This window comes from Triplophysa rosa, linkage group LG4 (assembly GCF_024868665.1).
Source record: "Triplophysa rosa linkage group LG4, Trosa_1v2, whole genome shotgun sequence".
NCBI classification, from domain to species: Eukaryota; Metazoa; Chordata; class Actinopteri; order Cypriniformes; family Nemacheilidae; genus Triplophysa; species Triplophysa rosa.
In genome coordinates this window covers 11,825,996-11,848,642 of record NC_079893.1, presented here as the reverse complement: position 1 = coordinate 11,848,642, position 22,647 = coordinate 11,825,996, and the positions used below count along the sequence as shown (strand labels likewise).

Genomic DNA, 22,647 nt, shown 5'->3' with positions numbered 1-22,647 from the left:
AACCCGTTGAGGGAGATACTCTATAACGGAACTTTAAGATTCTTGTGTGTGTTTGTGCATGTGTCAGTTGTGTTGTGCGTGTCCATTTGTTTTTTCATAGTGTGTAATAATGATGACATATGCCACATGTGTCATGTGTTGTTCATCTGTGTGTATGTGCATAGCAGGATATGTCCAAACTGCCTCTCTTTCCCTCTTCCTGTTTCATTTTCTTCTTTTTTTGTGACAGAATTTGTCTTGGTCTGTATTTTCTATCCCTACATGTACACATGACCTACATATGAGTTAGATTAAAATAACGGCATGGATCCCGTGCCCCTGGAAGGGGGCCGGTGAGCTGTGTCTCACACACTGTGCTGAGATCTTCCCACACTCTGAGCTTTATTGAAGATGTTGAGTAAATGTATCTTTTTTCTTTCATTTGAAGAAAATGGTATTTCAAGGCTCATTAACTTTTATTGTACATATTGAACGGGTACATACGGTTCATATGCCTAATGTTAGATTGATAGCGAATGAACAAATAGCCTCGCATTATCTGTCTGCATATATCACTCTCTCTTTCTCTCTCTCTCTCTCTCTCTCTCTCTCTCTCTCAGGTGTAACAACAGAACTCAGTGTGCAGTCATCGCTGGCCCTGATGTTTTTCCTGACCCATGTCCTGGAACGTACAAATACCTTGAGGTTCAGTATGAGTGTGTGCCATACAGTAAGTGTACAGACATTTTATGGTTATGTGCGTTCCCTGGAAATCGATGGCATTGCTATTGCAATGCTCTGCCAGTTGAGCTAAGGGAATTAAGCTAATTAGTGGTGCTTGCTAATTATTATTGCACATTTACATGTATGCATTTGGCAGATGCTTTATTCAAAGCAGCTTACCGTGCATTATGTGCACATGTTTGTATACATTTTATCAGCATACTGTATGTCTCCTGAGAACCCATTGCTAATGCAGTGCTCTACAATTGAGCTGTTTTTGTGAGTTGGAACGGAGTAACCCTAAGTAGGTATTATTTATCCCAATTATGAACGCTTTTACTAGTTTAGACTGTTCGCAGGTTGTTTTATAGGAATCATCCTGGTTCAGTACTTGTTTAACTTTACTGACAACATTTGCAGCATAATGTTTCTTAACACAGAACATATTGTTAGATTCTACCTCATAAAATAAATAAACAAAAATGTATACGTCTAATGCCAGGCCATACAGTATGATGTGTAAATTGTGTTTCAACGAGTAATGCATGGCACTGTGTTATTCTATTACCCCCAGAAAAAAAACAATCAAATATGTTTCTTTCACACTAAGTATAGTTTAAATGCATTAACATATTTACTAACATATAGTTTAATACTTACTGATACGTATAAAATATTTGAATTATAACTTTATTTGGACTTGTACACAATAGGCCTACACATTTCTTGATATTAGGCCTAAAATGTGTTTTAATGTCACTTTAGGAATTGCATGATTTTCGAATAATATCCGTCTTTATTTAAAGTGTACCTGAAGTATATTTCTAATAGTTCCACTTTAGCACATTCAAATATACTTCATTATATCTTTAGTTGGACCTCACCACTACTAATAGCCTACACAATTAAAGTTAGGGATGCACCAAATGTTCGGCCACCGAAAATGTTCGGCCGAAAATAGCAAAAAAACGCAAGTTCGGTGTTCGGCCGAATGTGTGAAATGGCCGAATAAATTTTACCGAACATGACTTGTGATACGATCAAGCAGCAACCAGCGCAGAGAGAGAGAGACAGAGACACGTGTGCGCTTTATTTCTGCCGCAAACATTTTGGCAGTGCGTGTGTGTGTGTGCGTGCATGCGTGCGTGTGTGCGGAGCATTTTAAAGTGTCAGAGAAAGACACAGCACGAGACTTGCCGCACGGAAGTAAATTTCCGAATGAGAGCGTCTTTACCGGTCAGTAACTTTACTTCAGACGGAAGCGGGCGGTCTGACAGTAGCCCCGCCGCTCGCGACATCCTTTGACATCATACAGTGGTCGCGTGCACACAGTATGTTCTGTGCAGCCCGGTGGAGTTTGGAGGAGAGACGTGAACTGAAATGGTTGTCAGTCAGCATCCGTCAGAATTGCTTGCATTAGATGTTTTTTTTTCTCAAATCATTTTGCAATGTAGCCTATAATAATCCAACAGTTTCAGTTTATTCATATTTTTAGCTTATAGGCCTAATGTGGAATGACAGTTTTTAATGAAGTGTTTTGTTGTAGGGGTACAGAGTAACTTACATTACATTCTTTTAGCAGTCAGTTATAGGCCTAATTAATATAGGCTATTCATGAAGGGAGAGGGCTCAATTTTTTGTTTGAATTTACTCTGTTTTGCTCAATTTTATATTAAGTTGTATTGTATTTTATTGAAAAGCAAGACAAATTATAAAAAGCACATTTTGACTATTCAGTTTGTGCAATAGTGAAAAAAATAGCTTAATAAATAGAAGAAATGCAAAAAACCATGTTCGGTGTTCGGTATTATTCGGCCTTCGGCCTAGTGTTTCACATCATGTTCGGCTTCGGCCAAGAATTTTCGTTTCGGTGCATCCCTAATTAAAGTGCATTAAGTACAAAATTAGATAAATTAAATGGTATTTTTATTAAGTACGTTAATATGTTAATGGGTTTGGAGTATATTTACTGTAGCTTGAAAAATGTATACTGTATCGTCGCTGTCCTTCTGAAATCTTGTATGTCCAAATTCACAGTTTTTCGGGAAATGCGAAAAACATTTTACTTTTTAAATGATTACATACTATGTTGTCAAAGTTGACACTATTTAATACTTTTTATTGGTTAGATATTTGCAAAAAACAGTGACAAACATAAATGGTGACTAATAATAATGATTTATGGCAAAAAATAAAAATCACAAAATATGGAGATACAAGGTTTCAGAAAGACAGCAGCAATATTTGGTATGTTTATTTTTCACTAGGGGCAGTAACTCCGATTTAATAAAAAAAAACTGAAAGATAAAAAAAAAATTCTGCGGGAATCAAAATTATGCTACATACTCTATTAATGTGTGTTTATAGAGCAAAACATGCACTGCACCCAAAAAATTCCTTTTAGAGGTATAAGGGGGCATTTTATAAAGTTTTATAAATTTTATCAAAGAAAAACCAGCCGCTATACTCACATGCAGACTACAGCTGCACAATGTATGAATATTAACAAATTATCACAAATGAGCATATCGGTAGGTTTGCAGTAACATTGTCAGATATCGTTGCTGTCCTTCCAAAAGCTTGGATGTCCAAATTCGCTGTATATACTTGTATGTACTGCTACAGTAAAACGTGGCTGTTCACTTTCTGTAATGATGCTAGGAATGTGAAGCATATTATGTTGGTTACTTAATTTTTAATAATAATTGAATATTTTAATAAAATGAACATTGATTTTACAAACTTAAAGCATTATTGTATCGCAAAGTTATCGCATAGCACATTTTCTTCATTATCGCGCAGCCCAAATGCAGCCAGACAAAAGATCTCCATAAGAGGCTCATATTAAATCTGTTGGGTCTGTAGGTTTATGTTCAGTGAGTCACTGTCAAATTTGCACCTTAAGTAGATTTGAAACTTGAGGCGTTTTCAGCAGCATTGCCGTGCAGTGATTGCTACCTGACACCTCATCCAGACTTGTCACCAGTATGAACTCGCTCCTGACAGAAAAAAAATATATATGAGTGATACGTTTGCATTTTGACGCTGTTGTTCATCTGTTGTCCGGCCTCGTCCCATGCCGTGACTCTGAGGAAAAGAGCCTGTCAATCATCTGTGGGCTGAGCGATGTGGTTTCAAGTTCTCACAGTGTCTGTGGGGTTGGTGTTCCAATCTGGGGTGGCCATGGCAACGGTGACGATAAATCAGTATCGTATGACTGCAGCACTGGCAACAGGAAAAGACTGAATACACTTGAACACTTTGTCTCACCTAAATGTTCACACACAGAGTCGCAAATGGGTGGAAATGTTGAGAACGGGGGATTTTCTGCAGAGCTAAATGACAGAAAAGAGACACGCTGGCAGGATGCAGATAGCTTTCCCTTTGACCTTTTGACCATAAATTGCACCGCGTGCAGGGGTCAAGAAGCACGTTTGAGTATTCCTAAGTCCACACATATGTGTTTGTGACCATCTGCTCCAAAAAAAAAAGAAAAAACGTTTACACAATGTTACTAATTAGTAGGGAAGTTTCGTCGCACACATAAGCGCAATGTCACACACACACTCACATACGCAGGTAATTTAATTACTTCAGCCTTAGAGACCCTCGGGAACATGTTCCAAATGTTTTCTTGAGGTTTTTCTGGCTTTCTCTTTTCCCCCGTGATGGAGGAGTTGGCAGAACTCCAGTCAACCTTTCTGCTTTTGGCCTCAATATGAGACGTCTGTTTTACCTACACACTCAGAAAACTTCACCCCTTATACAGTACCTGCTACTTACATCTGCATGATAAACTACTGTGCTCATGAGGGAAACCGCTTTAATTTTTAAATCGCAGTGTTGGAATATGTCCTGTAAATCATCTCATTTTCTAGGTAAAAACTACGAGCAAATCATTTTTAAGTCAATTTGACTGAAAACTGTAAATACAATCTAGCTTTTGCTGCTTAACTGTAGGGATGTAACGGTATCAAAATCTCACGGTACGATAATACCTCGGTGTGGTGCCTGCGGTACACTATTTATTGCGGTATGTAAAAAGACAAATGAAGACTTGGGGGAAAAGTGCCATAAGGGTTTAATAAACAATTATTGAACTTTGCAATGATGTAAAAATTAACCATGTCATATCCTGTCCTCTATCCCTACTTAACTGTGTTAGAATCCCAACCAGCCCAACATTGCAATATTGGCTTCAGTTTGGGGATCCGATTTTTTTGCAAATGTGTGTTTGGTGTCGCTACAGGCTCAGAAATAGTTCCCTTCCTTACATACTTCCTTTAATGATTTTTTTTAAACATGCCGCAGGATTCCGTGTCCCATCCGTCATGCTGTTTCTGGTTTGTGATTGATAGGTTACTAGTAGAGGAAGTTGTAACCTTCCAGCAGGGCTAGAGTTCAGCCAGTTCTTTATTCATTATCACTGACAGCAAATGACTATCTGTTATTGATCCTTTTACAATGTGACTGAAACTTGACTAGGTGCGTGTGGGAGACATAATTGCTTCTACATCAGATCTTCTGGAATCTGTCTACGCACACACACACGCGCGCACACACACACAGACCTCCCTCCTTTGTGGTGGCTTATTTATTGAGTGATGCATTAACAGTTCATCCTCATGCATATTTCATAGAGACAAAACACACACGCGCACACACACGCATATATGCAAATATAAATTAGGGCACAGTAATTTTTAGTTTTATTTAAAACTTTAAAGGTTGGCTGTCATAAATTATCAAGAAAAAGGAAATAATATTTGGAATCGTGCACTTCAAAGCATGTGTAATTTTTGCATCACGCAAAAGAATTAAAAAAAAAGTTGAAACAGGTTTTATTGAACATTCTATGCAGCTTCCTTCCACTTTAAGCTCAAACAATAAACGACTGATTGAACCAGATAGACAATTTCACGCAAATGTCAACTTTAGGATGAAAAACTTTTTTTTACCAAAGGTTTTCACCATACATATAGGTCAGATGTCAATATTTGATGGTTTCAATACCCATGTGAAGTATCTCTTAAAGCACTTTTTTGTTTTTAAAGCATAGTTTTCCATAGTCAGGTAAGTGAATTGCCACATCCATAACGGAATTGTCACATCCATAACAATCCATAATCCTCATAAATGGGCACATGAAACTAAAACGACTATTTTATGTTCTATAAAGACAAGAGCCAGCTCTTCTTTATTTGTTGTGTATAATTGCTTCTGTTTCGTACATTTTAATGAACAGAAATCCTACAAGAAATGTCTCTCAAAAATGTGCATCCTTTTTTGTCACATCCATAACGCATTCCTTTTTCCATCTTTTAAAATAGAAAACTCGTGCATAGACTGATATTTTTTGTCTGGACTCTATTATCAGGGATTTTGTAAAATATAAACAGATGGTGCAATGTATTGGTAATAAATACATTTTGTGAGAATTTATATTTTAAGTTTTTACAGAAAATATCACATCCATAATGCTGGAATTGCCCATATGTGCTTTGTTTGTTTTATGTGAAATAAACCTACACTTATTTACTTATTTATATTCGTCTCTGTATAATAAATTAGGATAGGAGAACATATTCATTTAATATTTAAAAAATACTTTTATAAACGACACGCATACAAATAAAACTGGAGCGCAGTGCTGCATGGCATCCTGGGAGTGTACAGACATGGTGGTACAATTTGGTCTTTTTCTATAAATCCACAAATAAATAAATAATAAAATGTAAAACTTGTTTAGTTTCGAAAGGCTGATGTCTTTTATCCATCTGCTAATGTTGGCCGGAAAAAGCCGCTTCATAACACTTGAGACACATGAGACAATTTTGTGGAACAAACTCTCGTTCTAGTTTGTTTTTATGCGTTCATTCGTCTGCTTGATAGTCTAATGTCACATGGACTCCATTTGTTTTCAAAAATTATGATCACGTACTTAATGGAATTTCTAGAGTACAAATGAAGCGCATTTTAGTACTTTCCCAAGATTATTATAAGATATGATGCACATTACGTATGGAATTGAATTACTGTGAAGTATTTAATATTGCATCATTAATCTGTTGTCTCTCTCTTTCTTCCTCCCTGTTGCGAACGCAGAAGTGGAGCAGAGAGGTAGGTCCATTACTTTAATGTAATTTAAGTGTGTAATTCACTGTCAGGCTGTTATGGCGTTATTTGATACTAATGACAGATTGGCGATCAGTTGCCCATAATGGTTTATATTAGGAATGCGAAGGAGAAACCTGATCCCAGACCAGAGCTTTACCCCTTGAATTATTCTCGAAGACTCCTCTCCTGGTGCATCTGGTGGTTTACCATGTATCAGATGTTCAGGAAGGTGTTGCCACTGTTTTAAACCTGAACTGCCAATTGTGCTGACCACAAGATGTGGCAGTTTAAAGCAGGGTTTGAAATTGTTGTCCTGCAATGTTATGCCTTTTAAATGGACTGGGGTAAATCTAGACAATCAGGCCTTAACGTAATTACGACTTAATTTTCTGCATAGCTAAAATGAATGTGGAATGAGGCGTGAACGGTTATCAAATCTGAAAGCTTTTTGTTTCAGGTTGTCCTGATTTTGATTAGGATGCCATGCACATTACACAGCAATTCTTAAATGGACAATAACAGCAAAATGCCATTTATAGTGTGCGGTGAATGTGAATACGAGATGAGAAATTAAAATGACAAACATATTCTTAAAGTGAGTTAATATAGCAGTAAGCCAAAAGAGACTGTGTAGCTGTGATAAGGGTTCGTCTTTAAACCCCCGTACTCTTATAAAAATCAATTCTTGGACTCGAGTGGCTTATTGTTTTTATGAAGCGACGGAAGCAGCCTCATGACAAAATACACCAGTGGTCATAATAATAAAGAGTTGCATTTATTATTAACAATTATTGGAGTAAACGATTTGTTTCTGCCGAGTAATATTGTTCATTATCCAAACTGGAGGCTGTTTGCGGTTCCCAAGCAATGTCATGTGTGTATATATAGTAGTTAATGGCACAGTTCACCCAAAAAGAAAAATTCTGTCATCATTTACTCATCCTTGTTCCGAATCTGTATAAATGTCTTTGTTCTGATGAACAAAAAGTAAGATATTTGGAAGGATGCTTGTAACCAAACAGTTCTTGGCCACCATTGACTACCATAGTTGGAAAAATGACATTGGTAGTCAAAATTGCCCCAGAAATGTTTGCTCAACTACATTCTTAAAAATATCTTCTTTTGTGTTCATCAGAACAAAGAAATTTATGCAGATTTGAGAGTGAGTAAATGAAGACAGAATTTTCATTTTTGGGTGAACTATTCCTTTAAATTATGGCTTTTGAATGTGGCTCAACTAATAAGAAAGTAGGAACTTTTTTTAAGACACATTTTGGCTGTAATCACAATTCACACTCAAATGTTTGTTGTACAGGTTTAAATAAAAATGACAAATTTGCTTGAGTTTATCAAGGGCTAGGATAAATTCCTGGATTAAGACATTATTCTTCAATAAAAGGAAACATCCAGTAATAGTTAAAATACCAGTCACACTTCCCATGAGGATGTTCCTCATTCTGGGAAAGGAACGGTGGGAAAAGACCGTTGCCATTTCAGACATTCTGTTTTTGTGTGACCGTGTAAGTATACAGTACATGGGTTCCCGGAGTATCAGTATAAATCAGGAAGAATGAAAACTTGCACACACACGCACACACACACACGCACAAGGCTTTGGTTGACTATCCCCGTGGGGACAGTCCATAGGCGTAATGTTTTTATACTGTACAAACTGTATATTCTATCCCTAACCCTATCCCTAAACCTAAAGATCATAGAACACTTTTTGCATTTTTAGATTTGTAAAAAATATTGTTCTGTACAATTTATTAGCTTTTTTGCCCCTGGGGACCTCAATTTTGGTCCCCACGGTGACACGAGTCCCCATGTGTTGGTGTGTATTCAGGTTTAGGTCCCCACCGGGATATACAAACATGAACACACACATACACACACACACACACACACACAGTTTAGTCACAAAGGCACACATTTATAAGATATGCATGACAGTCTTGCTGCGAGGAGGGTGGCTGACCGTAGTTTTTTAGCCAGTCTTAACCACTTATTGGTCATTGATTTTTCACAATACTTGTAACTTGCACTACTTCCAGAAAAATGTTCCCAGGCTGAGGAAATATCTTTGCTATTTTGCCAGCAGTGTTGTGGGAAAGTCCATGACATACTGCAGATTGTAATTCTGTGGGACAAAATTCAAATTGATTTGCATAAAGTATAACAGGTGATTATTTTCATCTTCATATTTAATGAACCACGAATAATAAGGTGGCGACTGAACGTTTAACCGCCACCCGCATAAACCCTCATAGCATGTGCGTTTTCCTCAGGGTTAGTGGATTCGGTGTGACGGATTTTCAGAAGCTCCTGTGGGATTTTTCAGGAGTCATGAACTATAAAACGGTCTACTAGTCATCAGATAAGGTTTAATAGATGTTTCTCTCCCAGCTCAAAGCCTGGAGCTGTCGTATGAACATCCCACAGCATTTGTTTTTAAACATTCAGTCATGTGACCGTGACTCACTGTCTCCCGCTTTCTCTTTCAGTCTTTCTGTGTCCAGGTGTATTGAAAGGTGTTTACCAGAGTGAACACCTTTTTGAGTCGGACCACCAGTCGGGGTCGTGGTGTAAAGACCCCTTACAGTCATCCAATAAAATCTACTATATGCCCTGGACACCTTACCGTACCGACACGCTGACTGAATACTCATCGAAAGAGGACTTCATTGCTGGTCGTCCCACCACCACATACAAGCTGCCCCATCGGGTGGACGGCACAGGGTTTGTGGTGTTCGACGGCGCACTCTTCTTCAACAAGGAACGTACGCGCAACATTGTCAAATTCGACCTGCGAACTCGTATCAAGAGCGGTGAGGCAATCATCGCTAACGCTAACTACCACGACACTTCGCCGTACCGTTGGGGTGGGAAATCGGACATTGATCTGGCAGTGGACGAAAATGGACTTTGGGTAATTTACGCCACCGAGCAGAACAATGGACGAATCGTGGTGAGTCAGCTCAACCCGTACACGCTCCGAGTAGAGGGATCATGGGATACGACATATGACAAGCGATCCGCCTCCAATGCTTTCATGATCTGTGGGATCCTCTACGTGGTAAAGAGCGTTTACGAAGACGATGATAATGAAGCGTTGGGGAATAAAATTGACTACATGTATAACACAGAGAAGAGTCGCGAGACACACTTAAACATTCCATTTCCAAATTCCTACCAGTACATCGCAGCTGTCGACTACAACCCCCGCGACAATTTGCTCTATGTGTGGAACAACTACCACGTTGTCATCTATTCTCTTGACTTTGGGAATAATGACAACAGAATCGGCTTTGGTGAGTTTTTTGTTTTAATTTAGACAAATCTGTGCTGCATATGTTTCTTAGTGTGTTAGTATTTATGATCTTTGATGTTTTTGGGTGGACAAATTCAGTGACATCACTGTAGCTCTGTCCACTGTCAATTATTTTGTCATCCTCATACCATTCCAGACCCTAATAGTACGTTTCCCCATTAGGGTCACCAGAGTTATTATAGTTTTGTTTTCAGTTTTATTGTAGTTTTATGGATATTTAAACTTGTTAATTTTTGTTACAAAAACTTTGCCCAAAAAGAGGTTTTTATTAATATTTTGAAAAAGCGTTTATTTTTATATTTTAGGTTTTCATGTTCATTTTAGTTTATTTTTGATCAGTTTTTATGCGCTTTTTATACTTTTTTATATTGATATATAAATTACATTTATTTCAATTTTTGTTTATTTTTTATTTATGTTTAATCAATAGTAGTGCATCAACTTAAAGTTATTTTAGTTTATTACTGAGGTAAAATTTCACGTTTTTGTTTAGTATTTTACATAATATTTAGGCGATATTTCATTTGATTTTAATTAACAAAACAGGTTTATATAGTATAGTTTACTAAAACTAAAACAAAGTTTGCGGATCACCACGTTTAGTTACTTTGTACGTGACAGTCAGTTCTGTTTTGGCATGTGACCTGTCATTTGTTAACATGTACTCAAACTAGACGCAATCCTTAGCAGGGATAAAATTATTAATGAATATGTTTTAGTCTATTCTTATTTAGGACATTTAGAATATGTCCTAAACAAACGTTATGTGGCCCAAACTTAACTTCCAGTAGACCTCGACAAAGAATCAATAACTTTTAAGTAGTTTTAATTTAATTTAATACAATTAATATACAATAAAATATTAATATAAATTAAATGTCATATAAATTGTACCAAACACAGACTGAAAGTTAACTCTGGGTGGGTTGGAGCGTGTGCGTCTGATGAAACCGTCTATAAACGTAACGATTTTTCTTAACAATATCTAGAGTACTTTTAGTATAGGGTTAGGATGATTTGAGCATGTTTAAATAAAAGAATTTTCATTTTGGGGTGTTGCTTTGAACCGCTGCTTTAAGATATACTGAAGTGTTCTGATATCACTCTGTAATGTTATTGTGCTGCTGTGTGATTGCGAGACACAAATCTACTTTGAACAGCTAAACTCAGTTAGTGTCTCTTGTCATTTCCACTCACTCATACAAGTATTCATGTTAGTGGTAAAAGGGAGTCAGGATTTTCCCCCTGACTTACATTTTCTGAGAGAAATGTGATTGTATGGGTAATCACAGTCCATTAGCAGTGTTATTTTTCACTTTGTTTTATCCCTCCCTCAAATTCAGAGTTGGGCATTTTTTGTCCGCTTGCCAGTTCAGCTGAACTGCAGCTGAATGAATCATTATCTACAGTGTAAAGCAACAGTTACTAACCGCGCATCTACTGACATCCCATTAGAACAGAGCAGAGTCTGTGTTTTGGTTCTTAACAGTTCCAATTTGAGCATAATGTAAAAAAAGGAGCAAATAGATTCTGACCCATACTGTCAGTTTTATTACAGAACATCTCACGCAACAATGATACTGTACCAAACTTGGAAGTAATGTTGGTTCCCGCAGTTATTAGTGCTTTGCTTTCAAAACTCGTCTACAAAGCCATAAACAGCCTTTAAAGAATTTATAGACTACAACACCAGGTGCAAATGTGTGTGTGTAGGTGCTTGCTAATGACCCTGTCTGCATTCATTTTCTTTATTAGCATACTCTACATCAAAGATCTTGTTCATGAGTTAGAGCAGGAGGGTTCGCTACCTGAGCTAATGCAGATCAGACTGCATCTAATGGTCATATCAAAGAGAATATTGATAAAACAACACCAGCTTTGTGTAGTTCGGGTTTTAATTAAATTTTATCGTGGCTTCATTAGTATTTCAAATGTTACCTGCAGTTCGCCCGTGAATAAGACAAACACAACAACAGGCACTTTTTGAAGTGCGACGGAGGGGAGATTGTTCTAGACACAGAGCTCTGGTGCATTGTGGAGACTTTTAAATAACTCCTCACCAGAGCTTTCAAACCATATTTTGCATGTTGCCACGTTGACATCTCTTTCAAAATATTATCATCTAGTTCTTGTTAGTCACAGATGTCTAACACAGAGTGATGGCTTATTATAGAAAGATGTGGATTATTTTTTTTTTTAATTGAATAAACATTTTTTTATTAACGTTTATGTTTGAGCAGTATGTCAGAATGCTGAGTTACAAGTCAAAATTTACAAGATTGATAAATCTACCATGTTTTGTAAAGAAACAGGTCATCAAAAAAAGGAAATTCTGTCACTATTCAGACACCCTCTTGTCTAGTCATAGGCTGATTCCGATATATTGTTGTGGTCAATATATTGGGCCGATATTTGGCTTTTTTCCATTATCCGCAATTTTTTTAGTTCTGCCTGCCGCTATATAGCGTGCTAGCATTTTGTTCGTAATAAAGGACACTCGGATGTAAAGCCAGCATTTGACACATACAGGTTTAAATGGCTAAAGTCTGTTTTAATGCTAAGCATGCTGCTAACTAGCCACTTAATACATAATTGTTAATTTAGTTTCATCAGTTTTCTGTATGTCTCTAATTTACTGTAATTTACAGATATATATATTTCAGTATCAGCATCAGCCATTAAAAAACACATCCGTGGCGGTGTTAGGGGTGGGCTAAGGGGGCTGAAGCCCAGAAAGTTTTCAGTAAAGCCCCGAATGTTTTTATTACCATGCCCTGTATGAATAACTCAAGGGCCATTTAAATTTTGCGTCTTTTTATGGAAGTTCGTTATTTTAAATGTAGACGTGTTGCAAGCGCTCAAATAGAGAGCAACACGGTCACGGTGGGCATGTGGTGCGGGCGGCACGCTCTTTATTCCTAGCGTGTCAGTGCTGAAAATCCTTTCTATCCTTTCCGGAACCTTCACCAGGAGCACAACTCATGGTTGCTTAGAAACGGCAGATGCCACAACAGCGCAAGCTCCCGAGAATCTTTGAAAGCGGCAGCTCATGTTTTCCACACGTTTTTAGATGCAAAATAAAATGCGGCACATTTATGGAAGTCTATGGGCTAATCTCCAGTCACCCTAGAACCGCCCCTGGGTTTAAAAAAACACCCCTGTTTAAAAAACCAGCATATGCTGGTTAGGTATGTTTTGAAGCAAGGTAGCTGGTTTGAGCTGGCTTAAGCTGGTCATGTGCTGGTCCTTAGCTGGTCATGTGCTGGTCCTAAAATGGTCCCAAGCAGCTAGCTAGCCTAGGACCATCTTAAACCAGCTCATGACCAGCTAAAGACCAGCACATGAGCTTAAACCCGCTCAAACCAGCTAAATTGCTTCAAAACATACCTAACCTGCTGGTTTTTTAAACAGGGTACTCATGTTATTTTAAGCCTGTATGCCTTTGTGAAGAATCTTTCCAGGTCTTTTCATAAAATGACAGTGACCGCAGCACTATAAATGTCTTAACAGCTTTGTAATTTACCTTCTAACTTCTGACCTAACTCAGGAGTTATATTATTATATTACTCTTTGACTGGATCAGAGTTGGGGAAGAACTTTTAAGTATTTGTGAATGAACCCGGTCAGTTCGTAAGCTTCAGACAACTATTACATTAACTATGTTTGTTTGTCACTTTTGAAAGTCACTTTAATTAAAAATAAACGGTGCCATCAACATTCTTCCGAATTTCTCTTTTTGCGTCCAACGGAAAAAAAATTAAGGTGAGTAAATAATGACGGGATTATCATCTTTGAGTGAGCTATTCCTTTAAGCTTTGTTTATGCACTGCGTGTCCCTGACCAAACGCTGAGCTGAGTGCGTTTCTCATGAAAGACTTTAAGTGCTTGAGAAGGCTGTGGCATTCAGGTCAGCTGGGAGGACATTTAAAGATTCAGACCTACAGCAACAATAAAGATAGAAGATAAATTGATTGAGGGGGATTACGCTCGCCCGCCTGTGAGTTTTCTCTCCCTCGCTGTCTCTGACTTTCTCCGTTTCTTTTTTTATTTGCCACACTCTTTGTCTTTGTCTTTTATTTCTTCCTACACACAACAGTCCATGCATAATTTACACACCAGCACACAGCTCGCTTAAAAAAAGACGGATTGAAATTAAATTAGTTTTGCTCTACTAAACATGTCCGCACAAGAGGTGGAAATCATGCGCACACATGTAATGCTGACTGTCTCTCACTTTAACACATAGAACTGTACTCTGCTTTTCTATAAGGCGTGCTCTCCACATACTCTCTCTCTCTCGCACCCGGCGTCCTCCTCCACTTCCAGGTTTGCTTTAAAGTCTAATGCTAATGTAATATGTTGGTATGGGCACGGCGGATAGTTTAAGTGGAATGGCCTCTGAGCTCCTTTAGTGGAGTGGAGACTTCTGTTCTATGCTTTTATTAAATGAGAGAATGTCTTACATACGGTTAAAACTCTCTCTACTGGCAATTACAAGGCAGCACAAAGGGAAAACTTTATTTAAACCGATCCGCAGGAACAAGAATGCACTTGGATTTGCCAGCAGGGAGTTTAGCACACAGATCAATCAGTAATAGAGTGATGTTCACACTCACACTTCTGTGTACACACTTCAGAGCACGGTAACACACGCACACACACATACTCATGCATTCGCATTAAGATTCGTGTACGCTGGCTTGTGTACATTTACAGGCATGTGTGCGCACACACGCACATTTACGTAGACTGCTGACCGAGAGCAATCTCACCATGTAGATCTGAGCTGATAAGAGCGAGGATTACAGTGGTAACCCCACCAAGGGGACTTACACTGTTATTACCATAGTGCTGATAACAGAGGAAGAGAAGAGGAGGATGAGCTCTTCGTACGCGGGCTCGCTGAGCCTCATACCTTCTATCCTGTGTCCTTTTTGCCTCTTTTTAATGTAAATTCTTTTTTAGAGACTCAAGAAAAGACTTTTTAAAGCATTACTAAAACATGTAGCATGTTTATTCGTTGTAAATACTTTTAGACTATTAGATGTGAACTAATGTGACATGAATTGTAATTGTTTTAACTACAAACTTAATAATGGAGAATATTTGTTAATATTTCATCAAAATATATATTTTTAAAAATATAATATACAGCCTGGGAAATAATTAAGAGACCGTTTCAAAGCATCATTTCAGTTTTTCTGAATTTACTATTTATAGGTAGTGTTTTGATAAAATTATCGTTCTTGTTTCATTCTGTGAACTACTAACAATATTTTTTTACCAAATTTCAAATAAAAATATTGCTTCTATTTGCATTTATTTGCTGAAAATGAGACCTGGAGAAACAGGTCACAATAATAGAAAAGATGCTCTCTATTTTTTCAGACCTCAAATACTGCAAAGAAAACAAGTTCATATTCACTTTTAAGCAATACAGTCATATTTGAAGAGTTTGTTTCCAAAATGAGATAACTTCTCAACATCAAAAATCATGTTTTGTATTATGTTATCATGTTTTTATTGTGTAAGTTAGCTGTATTTTTTGAGTTATTATGACTTAAATAAAAACAAAACAACTAACAGTTTGATTGATATTAATGGGATTGCACAATAAAAAACATGATTTTTGAATAATTTTAAAAATGGAGTTATATCATTTTGGAAATAAACTCTTCATTTGTACATTTATTAAGGGAAAGTTTAAAAAAAATGTGATAACCTTGGACTGGAATGACCACAATACATCTAGAAAGGATAATTCAATTTAAAATTGGAATGGTCTCTTAATTTTGTCCGCGGCTGTATTTATATAAACATAAATGTTTATTAAAACTATATTAAATTGGTATTAAAAAAATATCTAAAATAATATTGAAATCTAACATTATAATGTTTCTCACACTTTTCACACAGGTCTGTTACTGCAAAAAGTAATATTAATAAAAATAATTTCTTAAAAATATAAAAGAAGTAAAATCTAGACTTTTAGAATTTATTGCTTTACATTTATTACTTTTATATTATATTATATTATATTTTATTATATTAAGCCTTATCTAATTCATGAAAACATTTATTCGTTGTAACTGTACGCAAATATCTTTTTTTTGTGGGAAATACTGATTATTAATACTTTTTACATGCTAGTCATGGAAAGTGCCGTCTACACTCTTTTCACTCAGTCTGCATACTTGTATCTAACATTTTTATAAGTTTTTTTAACTCATCGTAAACAGCAGCTCAATCATGCATCAATTACAGATTCCCCCATGGTTGCCATGACGTTGCCTTCTGATTGGTCCTGATCAGCAAGGTGACATTGTTTCTAATCTCTGTGTGGGCTGAAGCTTATTTAACAGGGCTGTGTTGCGTTAAGCAACCTCGAATGATTTGCTGTTGCGGTCACAACTGAATGGTATGACCAAACATCAAATTAGACGATTTCTCACAGTAATTTCCTGACTGTGATATATAGTCAGAATGTGTTGCCTTCTCTCTTATAGTATGTGCACAGCAGTGTGCTAAACAGACCATTCTGAAAGTCCACTCCGAGTCACGCTGCCTTTTAAGGTGTGTCGCGTAATAGAGGATATATGACCTTTGACCCCAAAGATTGAGCCAACCATCTTTCCATCGAGGCAGAGAGCAGAAGATTCCCTTTGATCATCAGCCAATCAAAGCGCCCTTTCCTTTGGAAACACGCGTTGCCCTCTATCTGCACCCCTATTGTGTTCGAGTGGGCTGTATCATCGAGATGGCAATCTAGAAACACGGAGGGCCATGGCGGACCGGCGGTCACCCAAGAGAAAGGAGAGATGGAGAGATTTGGAAGAGCGATGAAAGAGTTGGGTTTGTCATTTAATGGCTTTTGTGAGAAAAAGGAAGGGAGGGCGCCGTGCCTGTGCGCGCGAGCGATTAGTCACTGTAGGATGCTCTGCTGCGCTCTGAGTCTTGCCTCAGTAGCTCCTCACACAGACAGAAATAGAAACAGGAAGTGCTTTCATTTCACTCAGCGGCCCTTTAAAATCACAGTCAGATTTGCCGCACAGGAGAGGTTGGTGTTGGTGGGGGGGGATGTGAGAGGATATTTGGATCAGTGCATTTCTATAATAAGCCAGAGCTGTCTGGTGGGATATAGTCGAGGAACCGTCTTTCATTCTCAAAAGTTAATGAGAGCTCACGCTGCCTCATGATTGCACAGTGTTTTGTTAGTGCATGTTTCAGGTGTACTTGCTTCGGAAAGTATGGACTGTAGTCAAGCACTAAAGCAATATAAGCAGTTGTCTAGGGCGGTGAATTGACGTACACTTGACATTATGATGGGCAGAGATCATGACATCTGCATCCCATGTTGAATGAGTCTCTTGTGTGTGTAATGCATGGGACAGACATGTGTACTGTATGTCTGTGTATATGTACTTGTTTGTGAACAGGAAATACACTATTGATCAGCTGGTATGTTAGAGGTCTGTCTCTTTGCTTAAGCCTGGGCCACACCAAAAGATTTTTTAAATCTTATAAGAGTTTCAAACTGTGAGAGACCACAAACATGAGGACAAAAAATCCTAGATTTAATCGTTTCGCACCTATAATGTGTGGTGCATCGTGATGTGACGAAGAAAGCACACCACACACAAACAGATTTTCAAACAGAGTCCTGACTATGAACACAGGACATCTCGCAAATTCTCTTGAGATTTCAGAATAAGTTTTATTATCATTTCACTGTCTGTTTATTATACAGTACATGTGTTCAATATAAACAAATGTGTACATATAACCTTTTATGTGATTTTAAAAATATTATTTATCGGTGAGAAATTGCTCAAGCAGCGTCGTCTAAAGTATTTATGACTAAGGTTGTTGTCTTTCTGTCAGCTGGCTTTCTGATTGGGGATCGTTTCGTTCCACATGACAATCAACAGAGTTCTTGTGCGTTTGTCCTTGGGGTTTCCCCCACACATCATGATTTCTAATTGTAAATATTCAACATGTTCTTCCGATCAGGTTCATTCACTCTTAACACACATCATGCCACAGGAAAATCTGATAAGATAATCTGTGGAGCCGTTTAAGACCATCGGGACTTTACGTAGGATTGTCGGAAAGGGAGAAATCGGCCCGATTATCTTGTGGTGAGGCCCCGGCATTAGGAGATACACAACAGGAGATAAAATATGTTAAGACAGATATGCATTTTTATTCTAATATGTATACTTATATTCATTTCAAACCTGATCTCATTTGAAATGTGAATTCATATGAATTAGAACGATGTGAATTGTACAAAAATTCTTTGTACCATTAATTTATTGTTAATTCATCGTCAGTTCATCATTAGTTCATTGTTAAATAGCATTGTTAATTCACATAGAATTTTTGTACAATTCACACAGTTAATTCAGCGGTAATATGTCGTTACTTTATAGTAAATTCATGAATAAATAGCATTTTTCATTCACATTGTTTCTAAAAAACATTGAGGAATTTTTGTACAATTCACACAGTTAATTCCGCTGCAATTTATTGTTGATTTATCGTAAATTCATTATTAAATAGCATTATTAATTCACATCGTTTCTAAAAAAACACTGAAGAATTTTGGAACTATTTACATAGTTAATTCTGCGCTAATTTATTGTTAGTTCATTGTTAAGTAACATTGTTAATTCGCCAAAAATTCTCAAAAAAAACCTCACATCAATAATTCAGTGTTAATTCATCATTAAAAACACTGTTAATTTACATTGTTTCTAAAAAAATCTGAAAATATATGAATGATTATTGAAAAAATGTATGAATAAAAATCCTAAACTTAACATCACTGGGGTAAAAGCAGATCATACTCAGATGATCGTATAAATTCATTAATGTTAGATTTGATCATTTTATATTCAATTTTTCATTCAAATTGTCATGGTGCTCATTTTTCGTGCCCAACTAGGAATAAGCAGCCTTTGTTTACATTAAATATAATAAAACTAGCATAATTTTACACATGCCCTGGTTTTTCCCCTTGAAAACTTGAAAACTAGTGTTTTTCTTCAATATTTTTCAACCGTATTTTCGTTTGTCAGCCGGAAACCACACATGGCATTTTAGGCACTTTCAGAAAAAAATTGACAAAAAAAACAAACATAAATGCACTTATTTTGTTCAGGTACCAGCTCTCTTCTCGCTCTCATCTCCTGTCCCTATTTCCAGCAGTTGTTGCGGCAACAAGAGCATCTCTCCTCTCTCCACAGGATCACTGCAAGACAGTGAAACAGGAAAACAGACAGGAAGAAAAGGACAAAAAAAGAGAGAAGCTGTTTCTGCACTTGGTCTGTGTGCGTGTACCAGAACGTGTCTGTCCACACGCATGTGTATTATTGAACTCTTACAGCATATTTTAGTCTAGCTCAGACTTGCTTACTTGAATTGCTTAGGAGCAACGGATGCTTACTCCTCTGTGTGACATCCTGAGTTTTTAACACAGTTTGTTTCTCACTTTAAAACAAAAAACAACGCTATGGATATGTAAAATGTGCCCGTTTCAGGCCCTCAGGTGTGCGTGTGTGTTTGTGTGTTAGAGTGAGAGGAACATAGAGACCCAGTGGGAAGTTATGACGTTTAAACATCATCTATCTTTACCTCTCTGAAGTCCTTGCACTCAGGGATCAGGCCTGTCAAAACATACACTCCCAAATGCTGCACAGGGCACAAAGACACACACCTACACGCACACTCTCCAGGCACCCGATTCGTTCAGTCAACCCTGAAACAGCAGATATACAGAAAGAGAGAGAGAGATTAAATGTCTCTTTTAGCATTATTTGTAGGCAACTGCCTTGTCAAACCAAGGATGTCAAAAATACTGGTGCTTTAGGAACCAAGTTGATACTAAAATAAAATATTTATAATGAAACGATACCGGTCTTTGTACAGTACCGGTTGTACAGAGGACTGATTCGGTTTCTGTGTGCTGTTTGATTGACAGGCAGCCGCTCTCAAACAATTGCTTCTATACTGTAAATGTTTTCACAGTACTGTGAATGTATTGCACTGTCAATATTTTGAATTCATTTTTTTTCTGACTATTTGAATAATTACTTGCAGTATTTACTTAATAGACGGTTTGATCGAACACACACGCTGGCCTGAAGTTGATTTCCTTCCATGTTTGTTTATAATATAACAATTTATTTCATATTTAATTTATATTAATATAGTATTAATAAAATTAATTCATATGAATATTTTATTTATTCAGTGATTCTTTGTGGAGGTCTACCGAAAGTTACGTTTGGGCCACATAACGTTTGTGTTTGTGTTTATGTTGTTGCCGCTGAAATATTCTATAGAGGAATACTCTTGCCTCTCTGTCTGTAACTCTGCTTGAAACATAAAATTGCATGTTACTTTACATACTTTTTATGTGGGTTGAAGTCAAAGGATGTCAAACTTAAATTTCCTGTGAAAATAAATCTTATTATTATAAGTTTACAATTGCGAATCGGGGGTAAGGAGACAGTTTTCAGCACTGTTTTATGTACTTGCTTAACTGATTTTTGTCAAAAAGGTTACAGACTGCATCTTTAATATTGAATATTAATATTTAACTAATGAATTAAATGAGTGTGTTTAATATCATAGTATTTTTTGTGTTGTATTGAAAGTGAAAATTTCACCAGTTTTGACATTTCGTCACCTTGGAATTATGAGGTTCTTTCTGCATTCTGAGCAGTTTTGAGATATTGAGTTTCAAAGTTTTTACATTTCATATAGCAAAAATTCAATGAGAAATAAGTCTTTTTCATACAGGAAAGAGACAGAGAGCCTTGATGTATTCTAAATGTACAATATAAAAATCCTCTCAAATTTGTAAATGGGGATTTTTGGTCAAATGCGGATAGAACCTTCTAGTTCTAAAAAAACACTTTCTGCTTATAAGGCTAAACATAAATTGAAGCAATCATTTTAAAGCAAAACAAACACTTAAAATTTGTTTTAAAACAGAGAATTAGTGTTGTAATAATGTGTCGACATGTATAAAAAATGTTGCATTTAATGCTTTCCATGACATTTCATATTATAGGATGAATAACTTTTTTCATTTTATATATGATTATACAAAAAATGTGTAGTGTTAAATATCTCTGTGTCTTTTTCAGATCCTCCTTCATCAGTTTTGTTGCCTGATGTATTTCCTCCAGTACGCAGCTCCACTCCTCCTCCTCGGCCATATACAGGCACTCTCCGCCCCTCTCTCACTACTTCCACGACTACCACCATGGCTCCGCCCCGCCGGCATAACAACATCCTCCCCGAAGCCCTGACACGGTCGCCTCCCTCCCTGCAGACCCCAGTGGCTGTTGACTATTGCGCCCCACGTCTCACTGCTGAAATCTCCTGGCCACGGACACACCAGGGACAGGTTGCTAAGCAACCGTGCCCAGCTGGCACCATAGGTTAGTGAAAGGGTGATTAATCTATTATTAGTATATATATGTGTGTGTGTGTGCGTGTGCGCGTGTGTGTGTGTGACCATGTGGGTCTGTTTAATGTGTATTGAGTATATCAACGTTTAGGCTGTTAATGCGTCATGTAGTTATATTTATATATCTAGTGCTAGTCACTCCTGAAAGTCGCTTATCGTTGAACAATTGTCAACTTTGTGGCGATGCTAAACATGCCCATTTCCTGTTGCCAGCTACCATTCAATTAAATGAGATCATGTTGCTGCCAGTGGCTGACTGTGTGAACGGGGTATAAGAATCCACAAAAAATAACAATACATCCACTATGGCCAAGAAAAGTTAGTTTTCAAACAAAACTTCCATTTTTTTTGCAAACGTTACATGATTTTTTAAAAATAATGCAGTGACATTTTTTATGAAAAAAGTATGGTAAAGTAACTTTTGATATGTTCTGGGACGACTGTATATAATCTCCTAAAGTAAAGAGCCATATGTGTCTGTTGAGTCAATCTTTTAGAGAAAAGCATCATTCTTTCCTGTTACTGCGGATAGATAGTTTGAGTGTTCTGTCAATGCTCCCTCATTATGTGTGCAACTGCAGCTGTTGATTGACACATAGTGTATTGCTTGTAAATCTTTTGCTCTGGTCGTGTGTGTGTTTGTTTTGCTGGCAATTGTTAGACCACCGTTCCTCCCCACACGTTTGCACATATGCCACAACGTTCATTTAATTGCATGTGCTTATGTTATGTTTTTTGCATTATCTTGCAGGCGTGGCAACGTTTAACTGTTTGCTCGGCTACTGGGATCCGAAGGGACCGGATTTAAGCAACTGCACCTCGCCATGGACCAACCACATCACTCAAAGAGTGAGTTAAAACATGCGAAATATGCTCATATCAACCTACTGAAAAAAATTCAGCAGTGTACGTTATGCTTATAGTCAATATTTTTAAAGCCTAATTTGGCCCACAGCCTCTTTAACAGTAGACACGAACGCAAAGAGCACCCTGTAGCAAAACAGCTTAGAGGAAA

The 22,647-nt window shown here is 37.2% G+C and overlaps 1 protein-coding gene across 7 annotated transcripts in view; it reads left to right on the top strand.

Moving 5' to 3' along the window:
* adgrl3.1 (adhesion G protein-coupled receptor L3.1) overlaps positions 1-22,647 on the top strand; it is a 96,179-nt gene that overhangs the window by 32,422 nt on the left and 41,110 nt on the right. For all 7 annotated transcript variants that reach the window (XM_057332401.1, XM_057332404.1, XM_057332399.1 and 4 more), the window contains exons 4-8: positions 600-709; positions 6,808-6,822; positions 9,324-10,130; positions 21,307-21,603; positions 22,384-22,481. In XM_057332401.1, coding sequence (XP_057188384.1) covers positions 600-709; positions 6,808-6,822; positions 9,324-10,130; positions 21,307-21,603; positions 22,384-22,481 — 1,327 coding nt within the window. The remainder of the gene's footprint in view (positions 1-599; positions 710-6,807; positions 6,823-9,323; positions 10,131-21,306; positions 21,604-22,383; positions 22,482-22,647) is intronic.